The sequence below is a fragment of the Hylobates moloch genome, unplaced genomic scaffold, assembly GCF_009828535.3.
Source record: "Hylobates moloch isolate HMO894 unplaced genomic scaffold, HMol_V3 SCAFFOLD_22, whole genome shotgun sequence".
NCBI lineage: Eukaryota > Metazoa > Chordata > Mammalia > Primates > Hylobatidae > Hylobates > Hylobates moloch.
In genome coordinates this window covers 26,937,762-26,955,066 of record NW_026652297.1, presented here as the reverse complement: position 1 = coordinate 26,955,066, position 17,305 = coordinate 26,937,762, and the positions used below count along the sequence as shown (strand labels likewise).

Below are 17,305 nucleotides of genomic sequence, written 5' to 3'. Positions count from 1 at the left end.
CTCGGGTGGAGGGTGCCCTGCTTTTCCATTTCCTCTCCTCCTCTCTGCACTCTCCCGGGAGCCACTCCCATGGGCGCCTCTCCAGCCCCTGGCCTGGAAGCACCAGGAACCCTGCAGACCCTCACAGCCCAGGGTCTGGAGCCCCTGTCGGTGTCGGAGCTCATCTGGGCCCATGACCTCTCCAGACATTTGGCAAAATCAAGGCCCTTAGACCGGGGACAGACCCGATCCCAGGCCCTCCCAGAGGTCCTAGGCCACAACCCTTTGTGCCCCTGGGCTCTGGAAGAGGTTTGGGAAGGTTTTGGGGTGGAAGATGGCAAAGAGCAGCTTAGCCAGGTGAGGATGAGGCAGGGCAGACACAGGCCAGCGGGGCGTGCCATGTGCCACAGCTGGAGAGGACCAGGAGCCAGTGGCCCGGCAGGCACAGCCCGGCTGGCGTGGGCCAGGGCGCCCATCACTGACCCGTGAGAACTCGACTGCCCCTGCCAGCTCTGGCACTGCCCCCTCCCAGCCGCCCCGCCCTAGCACCCTGGGGGGCACCCCGCCCAACCGTGGCCTGGTCCGGCCCCTCCCGCCCTTTGCTCCAGTTCCCGGGCTTGGCACCTATAGTGGGGGTGCCGCCCGCCTGCCAGGCTCCGGGGCCGGGCCCACGGGAGGGTGGGGCGGCTGGGAAGCTGGCACGCTGCCCCGGGGGAGCCTCTCTCGGCAGGCGCCCGGGTGCCGCGGGGGGGAGGGGGAACAAAGGACTCATTCTCCCCGTGCGCAGCCGGTGGCATCGCCGGGGCGTTGGCGGAAGCCCCCGGGGCCCGGGAGGGGGCAGGCCCAGGCGCGGCCGCCGAATCACGGGCTCCTGTTTCCCGCAGGGTGCTGGAGGAGGAAACCGGCGGAGCAGCTTCCCCACTCTCAGTTGCGCGTCTGGCGATGGCGATCAGAGGTCCTGCTGCGCTCTCCGCCGCGCTCTACCTCCATTAGCCGCGCTGCGCGGTGCTGCGCCCTCGCCGGTGCCTCTCTCCTGGGTCGCAGGATCGGCCCCCCCCATCCAGGCACGACCCCCTCCCCCGGCCCCTCGGCCTTTCCCCCAACTCGGACATCTCCGACCCGGGGCGCGTGTTCCCCCCGGCCCGGCGCCTTCTCTCCCTCCGGGGGCACCCGCTCCCTAGCCCCGGCCCGGCCCTCCCCGCGGCGCAGCACGGAGTCTCGGCGTCCCATGGCGCAACCCACGGCCTCGGCCCAGAAGCTGGTGCGGCCGATCCGCGCCGTGTGCCGCATCCTGCAGATCCCGGAGTCCGACCCCTCCAACCTGCGGCCCTAGAGCGCCCCCGCCGCCCCGGGGGAAGGAGAGCGCGAGCGCGCTGAGCAGACAGAGCGGGAGAACGCGTCCTCGCCCGCCGGCCAGGAGGCCCCGGAGCTGGCCCATGGGGAGCAGGCGCCCGGTGCCGGCCACGACGACCGCCACCGCCCGCGCCGCGACCGGCCGGTGAAGCCCAGGTAAGCGCCAGGAGTGCGCCGTCTGGGGACACTCGTGGCGGGGGATTTCTGAGCCGAGCCTGCGGTGCCCGTACGGAGTGAGTTCCCCGTGCCCCTCTGGGCTGGGCCACCCATTCTGACACCTGAAAGTTAGGATGCCCGACGCGGCCAGAACACGGCAGAGCGGTGGCTGCAGAAAACCTGGGGGCCCTCTGCCACTGCGCCGTCACGTCCCACCTGGGGCTTCGTCGCTCTGGCCGAGGGGACCGCGCCAAGAGAGCGCTGCCGCTCTAGTGCCACCTGTCATCCTGGTCCCTTGCACGCACGTTCAATTTTCCCTCCCTTGCCTCTCTCTGGGGCCCAGCCCGCTTTCCCCGCCTCCTTCCCTCTCCCCTCCCCGCCAGGCTGAAGTTTCCAGCGGCGGTGGCGGCTGCCCTGGCACTGCTGGCTGGGCTAGGGCAGCTTGACCCATCCAGCTGAGGCTTCTTAATCCCCCTCCCCTGTGCCGGAGCGCTCTTCCCGCTGGGGGCCAGGGCGGGGTTCCTAGCCCCCTGCAGCTGTCCTGGGACTCTGCTTGAGAAGCGGAGAAACCGCAGGGCTCTGGGAAGAGGCTGACTCAGGGCCGCCCAGGTGTAGAGAGAGACACAGCCAGCGGCCCTGGCTGGCAGCCTTCCCCAGTGACTCCAGCCTGCCAGGCCTGCACTTCCCACGGCTACAAGCCTGGCTGGGGCTGTAGGCTAGGGTTGGGCTAGCAGCACCCCCAAAACCACGGATTGTAGGATGGGAAGAATCCTCTGAACCGACCCAAGCCTCAAGGGCGCACTGAGGCCCAGAGGAGTGATGTGATTTGCCCAAGGCCATACAGCATAGGACAGAGTCAGGCTCAGGATCCAGCCTTTTTCTTCGTTCAGTGCCTTCCACTTTCTGTCCTCCCTCATGTGTCGTGAGCAGATTCCTAGCTCGGTGAGGCCAGGACATGCCCTACTAGCAATGGCAGCCTCCGCTGAGGGGCACTGGCTCAGTTGGAATTTGGGGCAGGGGTGACATCCCCACACTGGAGGAGCAAGATGCGTCTGGCTGCATGTGGAGAGGCAGCATGGTGCCCAGTTGTGGGCTGGCACTTGCCTTACTGGTTTGAGCTGCCTCAGTGCTGCCAGGGCGGTGCCCACTCTGTGCCAGGCTGTAAGGTGCTTGGGGCATGTGCCCCAGAAGCTCATGCTTTGATGGTTATGCTCCAGGGACCCCCCTCTGGGAGAGCCCCATGAGGGCAGGAGAGTGATGGAGAGTACGCCCAGCTTCCTGAAGGGCACCCCGACCTGGGAGAAGACGGCCCCAGAGAACGGCATCGTGAGACAGGAGCCCAGTAGCCCGCCTCGAGATGGACTGCACCGTGGGCCACTGTGCCTGGGAGAGCCTGCTCCCTTTTGGAGGGGCGTCCTGAGCACCCCAGACTCCTGGCTTCCCCCTGGCTTCCCCCAGGGCCCCAAGGACACGCTCCCACTTGTGGAGGGCGAGGGCCCCCAGAATGGGGAGAGGAAGGTCAACTGGCTGGGCAGCAAAGAGGGACTGCGCTGGAAGGAGGCCATGCTTACCCATCCGCTGGCATTCTGCGGACCAGCGTGCCCACCTCGCTGTGGCCCCCTGATGCCTGAGCATAGTGGTGGCCATCTCAAGAGTGACCCTGTGGCCTTCCGGCCATGGCACTGCCCTTTCCTTCTGGAGACCAAGATCCTGGAGCGAGCTCCCTTCTGGGTGCCCACCTGCTTGCCACCCTACCTAGTGTCTGGCCTGCCCCCAGAGCGTCCATGTGACTGGCCCCTAACCCCGCACCCCTGGGTATACTCCGGGGGCCAGCCCAAAGTGCCCTCTGCCTTCGGCTTAGGCAGCAAGGTGAGTGCAGGGGCAGAGAGGGTACCTGTGGCTCTGGCCTTGCAAAGTAGCTCGGTGGTCCCCAAGCTGCTCTTCCACTGTGATGAAAAGAGAAGGCAGCACCGAGGTAGAGGAGTCTATCAGCTTGGAGCTGTCCCAGACCCCACAGTCAACCCCAAGCAAGCCCTCCCCTGAGCAGCTCCATCTCTCTAGGCCTCCCCTGCCCTCAGGTCATTGCAGCCACTGACTCACCCATTGTCTGCCTAGGATAAGGCCCTGGGAACTGTGGCCTTGGAATGTGTGGCTTGTCCTGGGAGGAGATGGGCAGGCAGACAAGGGCCCTCTATCTGAGAGTGGGATGTGCAGGAGACCCCATGGCCCATGTCTAGGGCACCTCCTCCATAGATGACTCCCACTTCCAGGGATGAGATGTTAAAACACTTAAAACTCAGTATGGCACAGGACACCAAATGGCCCAAACAGACCCCAGATGCCCTTTGGCTGTGCCAGGCATTCACCCTTTAGTTCTTAGACTTCCTTGTGGGAAAGTCTGAGAAATCCTGGGGGAGGAGGTGGGGGTTGCCAGGACAGTGTCGGAGGCACTCCGGAGACCCAGGGCAGTTCTGTTTATTAATCAGAATGTGAGGGCTTCAGTATTCTCCCCTTCCTTCTTGCTTGTCAGTTCTGCCCATCCATTTAGGCACAGGGAGCCCAAGTCAGCCGAAGCGTAACACTTTCTCCCCTCTTTAGGGCTTTTACAAGGATCCGAGCATTCCCAGGTTGGCAAAGGAGCCCTTGGCAGCTGCGGAACCTGGGTTGTTGGGCTTAAACCCTGGTGGGCACCTGCAGAGAGCTGGGGAGGCCGAACACCCTTCACTGCACCAGAGGGATGGAGAGATGGGAGCTGGCCGGCAACAGAATCCTTGCCCGCTCTTCCTGGGGCAGCCAGACACTGTGCCCCGGACCCCCTGGCCCGCTTGTCCCCCAGGCCTCGTTCATACTCTTGGCAACGTCTGGGCTGGGCCAGGCGATGGGAACCTTGGGTACCAGCTGGGGCCACCAGCAACACCAAGGTGCCCCTCTCCCGAGCCACCTGTCACCCAGTGGGGCTGCTGTTCATCCTACCCACCCACTAAAGATGGGGGTCTTGGCCCTTGTGGGAAGTGCCAGGAGGGCCTGGAGGGGGGTGCCAGTGGAGCCAGCGAACCCAGCGAGGAAGTGAACAAGGCCTCTGGCCTCAGGGCCTGCCCCCCCAGCCACCACACCAAGCTGAAGAAGACATGGCTCACACGGCACTCGGAGCAGTTTGAATGTCCACGCGGCTGCCCTGAGGTCGAGGAGAGGCCGGTTGCTCGGCTCCGGGCCCTCAAAAGGGCAGGCAGCCCCGAGGTCCAGGGAGCAGTGGGCAGTCCAGCCCCCAAGCGGCCACCGGACCCTTTCCCAGGCACTGCAGAACAGGGGGCTGGGGGTTGGCAGGAGGTGCAGGACACATTGATAGGGAACAAGGAGGCGGACTCAGGACAGCATGATGAGCAGAAAGGTAAGGGGGCCAGGAGGGGCTGCAGGCCCTGCGTGGGAGGGGGCAGCCGGGGCTAGGGCTTCGCATGGGGTGGGGTCTGTAGGCTTTATGAGTGGACCACAACCATTGGTCAGGCTCCCACCTGGATCGCGAGGGCTCTCTGGGAGTTCCTCAGCATCTCCAGGCCAGAGCCTTCCAGCAAGTATCTTCTATCTCTGTCTCCTCCCAAGCCCTGGTGTGTTGGTGGCAGTATAATGACATGGTTCAGAGCATGGCTCTGGAGCCAGAGCGCCTCATCCCTGACTTTGCTGATTGGTAGCTGTGTGACCTCGGATGAGTTGCTTCACCTCTCTGGGCCTCAGTTACTTCATCTATAAAATGGGGAAGAAGACGGCACCTACCTCAGGAAGACTGCTGCAAAAGTTAAATGCTAGAATAATTCACAGCAAGGGCTTGGAAGAATTCCTGGCACCCAGTGAACACTCAGTAAATGTTCACTGTGATGACTGTGTGTGCCACAAATCCCTGTTTGGGGATTGCTTGTCCTGAAGGATCCCTTGTCCTGCCCCAGAACGGCTGCTTTCTTGGCCAGATGGAGCTGGAGACTCAGTTTGGACTCTGCCAGTATTAGGGCTCTGGGCGCACCCTGGAGTCATTTGCTACACTGTGCCCTCCACGGAGGACCCTGGCGCTGCCGGCCCCAGCCTCAGTTCTTTGGGATCACTTCAGTTTTTCAGCTTCCTGGACGGCTGGGTATGGATCAGGACTCTCCGTGGCCTTGCCCAAATGCTCCTGCACCTGGCATGGGCCTGTCTGTGCCCTCCCAGGCCTCTGCCCTGGCTGGGAATTTGTTGGCCCCTTTGCCTTCTTGGGTTACTGCACCTGTGGCCTGTGTCGAAACTCTCCGGCCTTCTCACCTTCCAGCGCCCTCCGTCCACGTTGGGATTGTCTCCTCATGTCACGCAGCCAGTGGTATCACATCACTAAGCCCTCAGTGGAGCTATCCAAAGTCTACACTGGCTGGATCCTGCACTTGTGTCAGGACGATCGCCCCAGCTGCCCAAAGCCTTGGGCTCAACACACCAGACAACCTCTTCCCTCAGCTGCCGATCCATATCAGGGCATCCTCAGACTCCCTTCTCAGCCTGGCGTGCAAGCCTTCCAGCTGCCTGGTCCACTCTTGCTGGTTCTGAATTAGGCTTCAGAGACCTGGGGCGAGGAACTGGGCTGGCTCTGAGTGTGGATGGGGTGGGCGCTAAGGTGGGGAATGGGGTTCTCAACAGCCCAGGAAACCCAGATTCCTGACCTCTGCATTGTCCTCTCAGGACCCCAAGATGGCCAGGCCAGTCTCCAGGACCCGGGACTTCAGGACATACCATGCCTGGCTCGCCCTGCAAAACTGGCTCAATGCCAAAGTTGTGCCCAGGCAGCTGGAGAGGGAGGAGGGCCCACCTGCCACTCTCAGCAAGTGCAGAGGTGAGCCATTGCCCCTGGATGCCTCCAGTGCCCTCCCGCCAGGGCTCCCTCCTCACCTCCCCCTGCCCTCTCTCCAGATCACCTCTGGGAGGGGAGCCGCAGCAGGAGGAAGACACAGCCGCCAACTCCAGCTCTGAGGAAGGCCCAGGGTCCGGCCCTGACAGCCGGCTCAGCACAGGCCTTGCCAAGCACCTGCTCAGTGGTTTGGGGGACCGACTGTGCCGCCTGCTGAGGAGGGAGCGGGAGGCCCTGGCTTGGGCCCAGCGGGAAGGTGAACAGGATCTCCTGGGTCTGCATGGGGTCTCTGTGTGGGGAGCCCCAGGTGTCCCTCCCCTGACCCCACCCACACTGCCGGCTCCTAGACCTAAGGCAACCTCAGAAGAGCTCCTGGCCTGGGTGGGGACATCAGGAAGGTGTCAAACTGGGTACAGCCCAGTTCTCTGGGAGTTTTTGGGCTTGTTGGGAAAACAAGAATGAGTGCCAAGTATCTGCAAGGCACTGGGAGGTGGGGGAGCTCCTGAGGGCTTGGGGGTCACGCGAAGCTCCCGGGCCTGGAGGGCTGACAGGACCTGGGCTAAGGTCCCCTCTGGCTGCAGGCGCTCCCTTTGGTCGCCCTTCCGCAGCAGAGAGAGTTCCTCCTAAGCACACAGCCCTGGGCTGCCGGTCAGTCTTTGGGTGGAGACCCCCGGGGCTCCCTCTTGCCCCAGACAGGCCAGGCCCCTTGGTGCATCTTCAGCCGGCTCCCTGTCAGCTCCTGCCACTCCCAGCCTGGGTTCCCGGCACATACGCCACCCATCCTTCCCTTCCCGGCTCCCTGGAGCTTGTCATCCCCTCGGGCCTTGGCACTGGCTGTCCCTGTGTCTGGAATGCCCTGCTCCTCCCTTTCTACCTGGTGAATGAAAACTTACTCATCCTCTGGGGCCCACTTGGGAAGCTCCCCCGCATTCCCATCCTCACCCTTCCCTGGCATTTTCCGTCTCCAGCACCCGCCTCGTAGTGCCACAGTCATCGCCGTATTTATGGGTCCATCTCCCTACCTGGAATGTGTGCACTGCAAGGCAGGGCCAAGTCCTAACCACCTCTGAGGCCCCTGCACCCAAAGGCAAGGCGTTCGTTGAATTGTACACAGCGACACCTTTTCCACCTACCAGCAACGGCTTAGTCTGATGCATGGTTCTTAGAAAACCCCACTCCTGGCTGGGCGCGGTGGCTCACGCCTGTAATCCCAGCACTTTGGGAGGCGGAGGTGGGAGGATCACTTGAGCCCAGGAGATGGAGGCTGCAGTGAGCTGTAATCACACCACTGTACTCCAGCCTAGATGACAGAGTGAGACCCTATTTCAAAACAACGACAACAGAGTCTCCTGGAGGAAACGGCACCTGAGCATGGTTACCATTTCTGGTAGCACGTAGGGCTTGGAGGGAAGGAGGTGGAGGAAGAATGTGCTAGAAGTGGTGTGGATTAGTAATTCAGGGCCAGTGGGGAAGTCCCTGGGGCAGGGCTGGGTGTGGGGCAGGAATGGTGGAGCTGAGGCCTCCACTGTCCCTGGAAGGCTTTGCTGGAGAGGATGGTTTCTACAGGGAGGCTCTTGACAGGGCTGTGGAGTAAGCAGGGGGTAGCTGTCGAGGGGCCTGTCTCCCTTCCCTGGGGGGCCCCTCCATGGAAGCTGCTCCCTGCTTCTTCTGCCCCTGCCTGGATCCTTCCCATGTAAAGCCTTCCATTGGGGCCTGTTGCCTTCACCCTCTGACCCTGTTCTCTCCATGGTCAGCAGGCCAAGGGCCGGCCGTGACAGAGGACAGCCCAGGCATTCCACGCTGCTGCAGCCGTTGCCACCATGGACTCTTCAACACCCACTGGCGATGTCCCCGCTGCAGCCACCGGCTGTGTGTGGCCTGTGGTCGTGTGGCAGGCACTGGGAGGGCCAGGGAGAAAGCAGGTAGGAGAGGGGCTGGGGGTGGGAGGGCGGGATGGAGCCCTCAGGGGGACTGCTGCAAGCCTGTGGTCATTCGTTGGCTGCCTCTCCCCAAAAAGCCCCCTACCCACTGCGCAGCCCCAGCCTCAGCCACCGTGGCTCAATGCCCTTAGAGCAGACTTCCCCTCTCTGCAGATCAGAGGACCATGCCTGCGTCCTTGACCACCCTTAAACAAAGGCGAGTGTGCCCACTCGGTGTCTCCCACTCTGTTCAGCTGCACCTTTTAAAACCTGCTGTAACACTGTGAAGTGGGTATTACTGCTTTTGTTTTCCAGATAAGAAAAACTCAGAGGATAAGTGACTTGTCCAAGGTCACACAGTTAGTAACGTGTTGCAGCCAGGACTTAGACTCAGGTCTTCTGATATCGTTCTGTTCTTTTTATGGTTCTCAGCTTTCTTTCCCTTGGCTCAAGTTGGCCACGGGAGAGCTTGAAATTTCCCTGTGTTCTAGTAGGCATGACCAAAAAGAGCTCCAGGGTCAGATAATGTTTTAGAACATTGTCTTCCACATGGTTAGCCTAAGGGCCTGCAAAGCATCTAAGCACATTAAAGGCTGTGCATTCTACAAGCAAAGAGCGCCGTGTCTCTATGTGACCCAGGTTTCCCAGAAAGCAGGAGTTTTGTGGACTATTGAGTCCCCTGATTTAGCTATCATGTCCTGACCTTATCTGACCTTAACCTGTGATTACCTTGATTTCTGGACCTGCAGCTTTTCCCTTCCTGCCCCACAGGCTTTCAGGAGCAGTCCACGGAGGAATGCACGCAGGAGGCTGGGCACGCTGCCTGTTCCCTGACACTGACCCAGTTTGTCTCCAGCCAGGGTGAGCCATCTTGGAGGGGTGGGGCGTGCAGAGGTTGGGTCCTGAGGGAGACCAGCTTCCCATCTGATTGTCCCTCCCCCCAGTGCCATGCCCTTCTGCTTGGCAAGGCCAAGCTGCCCGGGACTGCCTGTTGGTCTACACTCACCATCAACCTCCCTCTCCTGCCCACCCCCACCCCCAGCTTTGGCAGAGCTGAGCACTGCAATGCACCAGGTCTGGGTCAAGTTTGATATCCGGGGGCACTGCCCCTGCCAAGCTGATGCCCGGGTGTGGGCCCCCGGGGATGCAGGCCAGCAGGTAAGACCCAGGGCATGTCACCGGGTGGGTATCGTGCCTGCAAATGACTGACCTTTGCAGGGGTTTGGCCCCCCCTTTTTTTTTGGTGGGGATGAAGAGAGAGAAGCCTGTGGGATCAGGCTAATTCCCACCTTGGGGATCAGGAGCCATGCACGACCTCGAGCGCTGGTCCCTCCCACCCCCATGCCCTGGAGGTCCTCACCCCCTGCCTTCCTGGAGCATATCCGCCCTACTCTGTGCATATTCTTGTTCAGCACTTGCCACAGCACGCTAGAGGTGTTTGTTGGTATGGCCAGGTCCCCAGGCCATGGGTTCCTGCAGGGGGAGCGTTGGCCTGCCTTCTCAGTATCCCAGCACCTAACACCTAGCAGGCGCTCAATGTGCATTTTGTAAAGTTTTTATGAAGCCCGTGTTCTTATCATAAAAGTCATCTGTTCAAAATAAATAGTTCATTGAATGAATTTCGGGTGCCAGACACTGTGTTATATACCCATTGTGGAAAATTTGGAAAATACAGACAAGTATAAGGAAGAAAATGATGATGACCTTAATGCTACCATTAGTTTTGACATATTTCTTTCCAGCCATTTGTCTGTTTTAGTAGACTATAGACCCTACCATAGGTAGAAGTCCATGAGCAACTTTTTTCCACCTAATGTTATATCCTATAGCATTTTGCTCCTATAAACACGATTTTAGGACTGACAAGAGTCCATTGTTCATTCTCGTGGGTTGTGTTGAATTGTGTCTGCCATTTTAAAATCTCTGGTTGGATTGGGGGGTGGTGGATGGGTTTAACAGAAGGAATCGACACAGAAAACGCCCCCAACTCCACAACCTTCCTGCAATGGCAACACCCACAGGACCAAGAGCATCAAAGAGGGTGAGCGGCTCCTCTTGCCCCTCGGCCTGTGCAGGAGGGAGGCTGGGCCAGAGTTTGAGGCAGGAGGGCACAGCTTCGGAAGTCTCCAGGGACTTTAGCAACCCCCCCCCCCCCCGCCTCCGCCCCCAATAACCTCCACCACTCCCCTCAGAACACGCCTCCGAACACCTTCTTTGGCTGGACCCCCCTCTGAACCCCTTTTTTTAGAGGCTCTGGAGCTGCCTGCAGGAAAGGCAGTAGAGTGGGGAGACCCAGAGCAGAGCTGAGGTGGGGGATGCTAGCTGGGGAGAGAGTGGGCTCAGCCAGGAAGAGAGGGAAGAGCAGCGTGGGCAAGAGGGCCTCGAGGGGAAGAGGAGGGAGCAAACGTGAACTCCCCCACCATCTTCCTCCCCGACAGAGACCCCCGATTCCGCTGAGACCCCAGCAGAGGACCGTGCTGACCGAGGGCCCCTGCCTTGTCCTTCTCTCTGCGAACTGCTGGCTTCTACCGCGGTCAAACTCTGCTTGGGCCATGAGCGAATACACATGGCCTTCGCCCCCGTCACTCCGGCCCTGCCCAGTGTGAGTGAGGGCATGGAGGGAGGGCTAGGAGCCAGGGGACCAGAGGCTGGGCCTGCTCTCCCTGCGGGGCCCAGTGGGTCCTGAGCCCCTGTGCCCCTCCCTGCAGGACGACCGCATTACCAACATCCTGGACAGCATTATCGCACAGGTGGTGGAACGGAAGATCCAGGAGAAAGCCCTGGGGCCGGGGCTTCGAGCTGGCCCAGGTTTGCGCAAGGGCCTGGGCCTGCCCCTCTCTCCAGTGCGGCCCCGGCTGCCTCCCCCAGGGGCTTTGCTGTGGCTGCAGGAGCCCCGGCCTCGGCCTCGGCGTGGCTTCCACCTCTTCCAGGAGCACTGGAGGCAGGGCCAGGTGAGGCACCCCTCCCCTCCCCTCCCAGCCCTGGCCACCCCACCTGCCCCTCGGGGCCTTGGTCCCTAGGCCCAGACAGACCCAGTGGCTCAGAGGGAGCAGGAGGGCTGTCCCCGAGCTGTTCTACTGCCCTTACAACATGCCCTTGCCTGGCCACGGCGGGCACCCTGGCCATTCTCCTCATGGCCTCCTTCCTTTCCCACCACAGCCTGTGTTGGTGTCAGGGATCCAAAGGACATTGCAGGGCAACCTGTGGGGGACAGAAGCTCTTGGGGCACTTGGAGGCCAGGTGCAGGCGCTGAACCCCCTCGGACCTCCCCAGCCCACCAGCCTGGGCAGCACAACATTCTGGGAGGGCTTCTCCTGGCCTAAGCGTAAGTGTCCCTGACACAGGGGAGAGGGAGCTGGGAGCCCAAGCCCTAGGGATCGGGTGTCAGAGGAGTCCCAGGGTGACCCTGAGGGGCTGGAAGCTGGTGTTGCTGCCGCCGGGGCAGGGGCTTCGGGGCCGAGGAGGCCAATGGCCGTTCTGTCTCCTCCTCTAGTTCGCCCAAAGTCAGATGAGGGCTCTGTCCTCCTGCTGCACCGAGCTTTGGGGGATGAGGACACCAGCAGGTATGTATGTCACCAAGGGCCAGCCCTACCTCCCCAGCCACCGCAGGCCCCGCCTGGTTCAGCCCTCCCCTCCTCCTCTGCCCCCTACTCCCACCCCGTGGTCCCTGGTACTCTCATGTTTGCCCTCTGGGAATTACCCCGGCAGTGGGGGAGCTTTGATGGGGTCTCTGGTGCCCAGGTTGGGCCTGCTGGGCATGACCCCCTCCCCTGACAGGGTGGAGAACCTAGCCGCCAGCCTGCCACTCCCGGAGTACTGCGCCCTTCATGGAAAACTCAACCTGGCTTCCTACCTCCCACCGGGCCTTGCCCTGAGTCCACTGGAGCCCCAGCTCTGGGCAGCCTATGGTGAGTGTCCCTCCACTCCTGCCCAGTCTCTACTCCCATGCCTGTCATTTCGGGGCACATGAGCGTCTGTGCCAAGGCGCTGGGGCCTGAAGCACTTCTCTGATTCCATTTCTTTCTTTCTTTCTTTTTTTTTTTTTGTTGAGACGGAGTTTCGCTCTTGTTGCCCAGGCTGGAGTGCAATGGCACGATCTCGGCTCACCACAACCTCCGCCTCCCAGGTTCAAGCAATTCTCCTGCCTCAGCCTCCCGAGTAGCTGGGATTATAGGCATGCACCACCACGCCCAGCTAATTTTTTGTATTTTTAGTAGAGATGGAGTTTCTCCATGTTGAGGCTGGTCTCAAACTCCTGACCTCAGGTGATCTGCCCGCCTCGGCCTCCGAAAGTGCTGGGATTACAGGCATGAGCCACCGCGCCTGGCTCTCTGATTCCATTTCTAACTGTTCTTTCTCTATTGCCATGCAGGTGTGAGCCCACACCGGGGACACCTGGGGACCAAGAACCTCTGTGTGGAGGTGGCCGACCTGGTCAGCATCCTGGTGCACGCCGACGCACCACTGCCTGCCTGGCACCGGGCACAGAAAGGTAGGTCCCCGGCCAGAGTTAGGAGCGGGGACAAGCTACAGAGGTGAGTGTCTGTCGCCACCAGCCCTGGGCCTGCCTGAGCGCTCTTTCCTCCTCAGACTTCCTTTCAGGCCTGGACGGGGAGGGGCTCTGGTCTCCGGGCAGCCAGGTCAGCACTGTGTGGCACGTGTTCCGGGCACAGGACGCCCAGCGCATCCGCCGCTTTCTCCAGATGGTGAGGAGGCAGCCGGGAGCCCTCCCCTTCCCCCCGCCCAGCCCTAGAACTCGTCCAGTCCCACCCCAGTGTGCGGTCCAGGTCCCGTGTGCTCGCTCCCCGCCCCACGCCCTGAGGTGAGCTGCACAGACCCAACTCGCACAGCCAGGTGCAGAGAAGGCAGAGGGGACCCGGAGTTCTGCCGTGGGGCTCAGAGAAGGGGCAGGGGCTGCGGCAGGAGAGCCTGGACCCGATGATGAAATGAGAGCACCAGCTGCCCGAGGCTGGACGTGGCGCTAGGGCCTTAGGCGCAATTATCTGTTATCCGTCTCAGCCCCCCACCCCATGAGGCAGGCACTGCTCCTTTCCCATTGGCAGATGAGAACACCGAGGCTGAATGGCAGGGCTGGGATCTGAGCTTCTGTCTGTCATGGCCCAGGTCACTACTCTATGCTTTTCCTGGAAGCAGGCAGCCTCCTCTCCCTTCTGAGACTCTGTCCGGCTGCCCCCCTTTTGGTATTTGCATCTTGTTAGGGGAGACTGCCTGGAAGAGATGCTCCCGGAGGGACTAGCAAGGAAGGGGGCTGAAGGAAGTGGAGGGAGAGACGGGTCAGGTGAGGAGCCAGGGAAGGGGAAGGTGATGGGGTGGGCTGGAGGCAAGAAGCTTGAGGCGCAGGGGAGAAGAGAGTCCAGGGGTAAGCCGAGGGCAGCCCCGTGGTTCCCAAGTCCAGCTGAGCCCTCATTATCCTGGGGAAAAGACTTCCACCTAGTGTCACCCCTCGCCAAGGCACACACACGGAGACGTGCAGAGGCCAGCATGGTGTGCATCCCTCCTGCCCAGAGGCACACACATGTGTAGATGCACACACAGATGCTGGGACACGCAGAGGGGAGCAGACAAGCACACCTCCACACACAGATGGCCTCTTCTGGGCTGGGTGTGGCTGGCCGTGGGCAGTCACCACGGCCCAACCCAGTGACTCACGGGGCAGGGCTGAGGGGCACAGTCTCCCTGGGTGGCCTGGGAAAAACTGCTCAGCTCCAGGATGGACCTAAATTTCCAAGGGCAAAGGAATCTTGGCACCCATCTGGGACTCCCCTAGGGTCCAATCTGCTTCACCAGCCTTCTCTTCCCCCATGGCCCCATCTTGCAGCCCTAAGGCCAGAGGCAATGGCTGAGGTCCTTGCCAAAGGGGGTGGATTGGGCTGGTGGTGGGTCGGAGCACAATGCTGGCGTCCCCTTTGCACATGTTCCCTGGGCTCCTCTGGCCTCCACGAGTCCCTGCCTGCCCAGAGAGCTCCCTGCTCTGGTTGGGCTTGTGAGGTCCCCGTAGCTGTGGCTGCTGCAGAGGCCTCAGCCTGGCCCGAAGGCCTGTTCACCCGCTGGCACTCAGAGCCTCACAGTTGTCCTTCCCTTTTCTGTGTCCGGAATCTTAGGGAGACCCTGATGAACACTTTGAGTTGTCTCCTCAGGGACATACAGCTCTCTCCTCATCCACCACTTAGCACACAATTCTGGCCATTCCAAAGACTTCAGATGAAGAAGTCCTAGTAGACAGTTTATGAACTGGGATTATGCAGGACGTCTCCCTCAGATTTGCAGAAAGGGGTACCATTGAGAGAGGGAGCAGAGGGGCCGAGGTCACAGAGGGTATTAAAGGCCTCCAGCTCCAGAAAAGCAGGGATTCAGCCTGCCCAACTGTAGGGCCTTGAATCCCTTCCTTCTAAGCTCCTTCCAGCCAAATGTGTGTTCTGCCAACCTGAGCTGCCCCAGCCCCAAACAAACTCAGCCATGCCCTCCCTGCCTGCCCTTCAAGACTTGACCCTTCGGCTCTTTTCTCCACCCTGGCCTCTGGAAAGTCCATGCCCCATCCTCCTGCAGCCCTGCCCTTCCCTCCCCATCTTGCTCACTCCCCCTTCTCTTCTTTGAGGTGTGCCCGGCCGGGGCAGGCGCCCTGGAGCCTGGTGCCCCAGGCAGCTGCTACCTGGATGCAGGGCTGCGGCGGCGCCTGCGGGAGGAGTGGGGCGTGAGCTGCTGGACCCTGCTCCAGGCCCCCGGAGAGGCCGTGCTGGTGCCTGCAGGGGCTCCCCACCAGGTGCTTCCCGGCGGGCAGGGGCTCTGCGGGGAGATCAGGATGGCAGGAGCGACCTGATCAAGGCCGCAGGCATCCAACATCCCCTCAATACCCAAGAGCCAGGCAGGGTAGGGAGCCGCACGCTGCTGTGGGGAAGAGAAAACGGGGGAGCCAATAGGCCTTGAAGTCACTGAGCCCAACTGGGACTGGTGCCAGAGTCCACTCCTGGTCTCCTGGGCATGCTGATGTCAGGGGGCTCGCGGGGAGACTTTGGGGTCTCTCTGGCAGTTCTGAGGCCTGGTTTTGGCCACAGCCTATGAGGTGTCCAGTGGTGCATCCAGGAATCTGCTGAGAGCCAGGGGTTAGGGGTGGGTGTCATTAGAGGAAGCGAACCTCAGGGACCAGGGGGACAGGGAGAGGATGTGTGATCTTGAGCCTCACTGTCCGTGTCCCCCCGACACAGATGCAGGGCCTGGTGAGCACAGTCAGCGTCACTCAGCACTTCCTCTCCCCTGAGACCTCTGCCCTCTCCGCTCAGCTCTGCCACCAGGGACCCAGCCTTCCCCCTGACTGCCGCCTGCTTTATGCCCAGGTGAGTGGGATGTGGGCCAGCAGGCTGGGTGTGCTGCCCAAGCCTCCCACCTCCCTGTGCCACAGCTGCGGTGGACATAGCAGATCCCACCCTGTGCCAAGCAGGCAGCCACCCTGTGCAGGGGCAGAGTTTTCCTTTTGTTTATTTTGTTTCATTTTGTTTTTTGAGATGGAGTCTTGCTCTGTCATCCAGGCTGGAGTGCTGTGGCACTATCTCAGCTCCCTGCAACCTCCGCCTCCTGGGTTCAAGTGATTCTTCTACCTCAGCCTCCCAAGTAGCTGGGACTATAGGCACCCACCACCACGCCTGGCTAATTTTTTTTTGGATTTTTAGTAGAGGTGGAGTTTCACCATGTTGGCCAGACTGATCTCGAACTCCTGACCTCAAATGATCCACCCACCTTGGCCTCCCAAAGTGCTGGGATTACAGGTGTGAGCCACAGCACCTGGCCAGAGTATTCCTTTTAAGTGGGGTGGGGGACAGCGGGGAGGGGGGGGGCCCAGGAATGTAGCTGAAAATGCTTTGTCCTCTCTCTTTTTCCTAGATGGACTGGGCTGTGTTCCAAGCAGTGAAGGTGGCCGTGGGAACATTACAGGAGGCCAAATAGAGGGATGCTAGATGTCTGGGGTCAGGGTGGGGACAGGTAGACCAGGTGCTCAGCCCAGGCACAACTTTAGCAGGGGATGACGCTAGGGGACTTGGGGATTTCTGGTCAACCTCACAAGCACCACTCTGGGCACAAGCAGGGCACTCTGTTCCCCTCCCCCTTAAGCCAACAACCACAGTGCCACCAAGCTCACACCTGTCCTTCTCAGGCTGGCACCTCCCCCACCCTGTGCCCCTCTCCATGGTACCAGGCCCGCACTGGGGGCAATTGACTTCCTCCAATCCCCACTCCTCCCCGACCCAGGGGACAAACAGCCCTTCCTTGGGGAAGCTTGGGAATCATTCTGGCTTAAACAACACCTCCTCGTGCTGCTCACTCCCGGTGAGCCCACTCTACTGCCCCAGCTGCGTTTCTACCACTGCATCCCCACTGGGCTCACTGCAGGCATGCTGAACAAGGGGCCCCCGACCTTCTGCCCTCCTGCCAAAAGATCTGGGGAGTGTGAGGAGAGGGTGGCATCAGGAGCTGCTCAGGCTTGGCAGAGGGAGCAGCATGGGCGATGTCACTCAGCCCCTTCCCGGTCCGCCCGCTTCCCTCCTTCATGATTTCCATTAAAGTCTGTTGTTTTGTGACTGCTGCCAGTGTGGTTGGCCCTGCCCCTGCAGGCCACATGGTCCAGGGAGGGAAGGGGACATGGAAATCTGCCTTAGAGTAGAGGCAAATGGAGTAGGGCAGCTCGGAGCTGGGGCCCGAGGGACAGGACACCACTGCCTGCTCTTCTTCGGGGGCCTGGGTCCTTGCCTCCCACTGAGAAGCCTTTGGGTGGGGTGGGGGGCTGTCCCCCGAAGATGCTCCTGAGTGCAACTGCAGGCAAGGCAGAGTCCTGGGGCACAGCCATGAGGTGACCTCCCTGTGCAGAGACTCCCGAGCCCTACTCCACCCAGCAAGCTCCAGGCCGTCCCATCTCTCCTGTCTACCTTGACCTGGAGATCCAGGAGTATGGCCCAGAAGAGCCCTTGCCCCGCCTGTCTGCCCTTGGTGGCCGTGGCCGACGCCAGGCCCTGCCACCCTGGGACTGAGC

The 17,305-nt window shown here is 61.2% G+C and overlaps 2 protein-coding genes across 3 annotated transcripts; both read left to right on the top strand.

Annotated features, from left to right (window-relative positions):
- Window positions 1-754: 754 nt before the first annotated feature.
- HR (HR lysine demethylase and nuclear receptor corepressor) lies at window positions 755-16,856 on the top strand. 2 transcript variants are annotated; one of them, XM_032143597.2, is made up of 19 exons: window positions 755-1,488; window positions 2,706-3,357; window positions 4,087-4,876; window positions 6,181-6,331; window positions 6,409-6,602; window positions 8,104-8,268; window positions 9,037-9,126; window positions 9,308-9,423; window positions 10,225-10,306; window positions 10,704-10,867; window positions 10,974-11,216; window positions 11,425-11,590; window positions 11,759-11,828; window positions 12,043-12,173; window positions 12,638-12,757; window positions 12,856-12,971; window positions 14,882-15,046; window positions 15,489-15,617; window positions 16,162-16,856. In XM_032143597.2, exons 2-19 carry the CDS (start codon window positions 2,746-2,748, stop codon window positions 16,222-16,224), a joined length of 3,567 nt encoding a protein of 1,188 aa, XP_031999488.1. In that variant the 5' UTR covers window positions 755-1,488; window positions 2,706-2,745; the 3' UTR covers window positions 16,225-16,856. The 2 variants fall into 2 exon arrangements, with proteins under 2 accessions (XP_031999488.1, XP_031999487.1); XM_032143596.2 differs by having other exon boundaries at window positions 1,347-1,488; window positions 8,101-8,268.
- Window positions 1,208-1,312, top strand: HRURF (HR upstream open reading frame). Its single transcript, XM_058433572.1, has one exon. It carries the CDS (start codon window positions 1,208-1,210, stop codon window positions 1,310-1,312), a length of 105 nt encoding a protein of 34 aa, XP_058289555.1.
- Window positions 16,857-17,305: the final 449 nt, after the last annotated feature.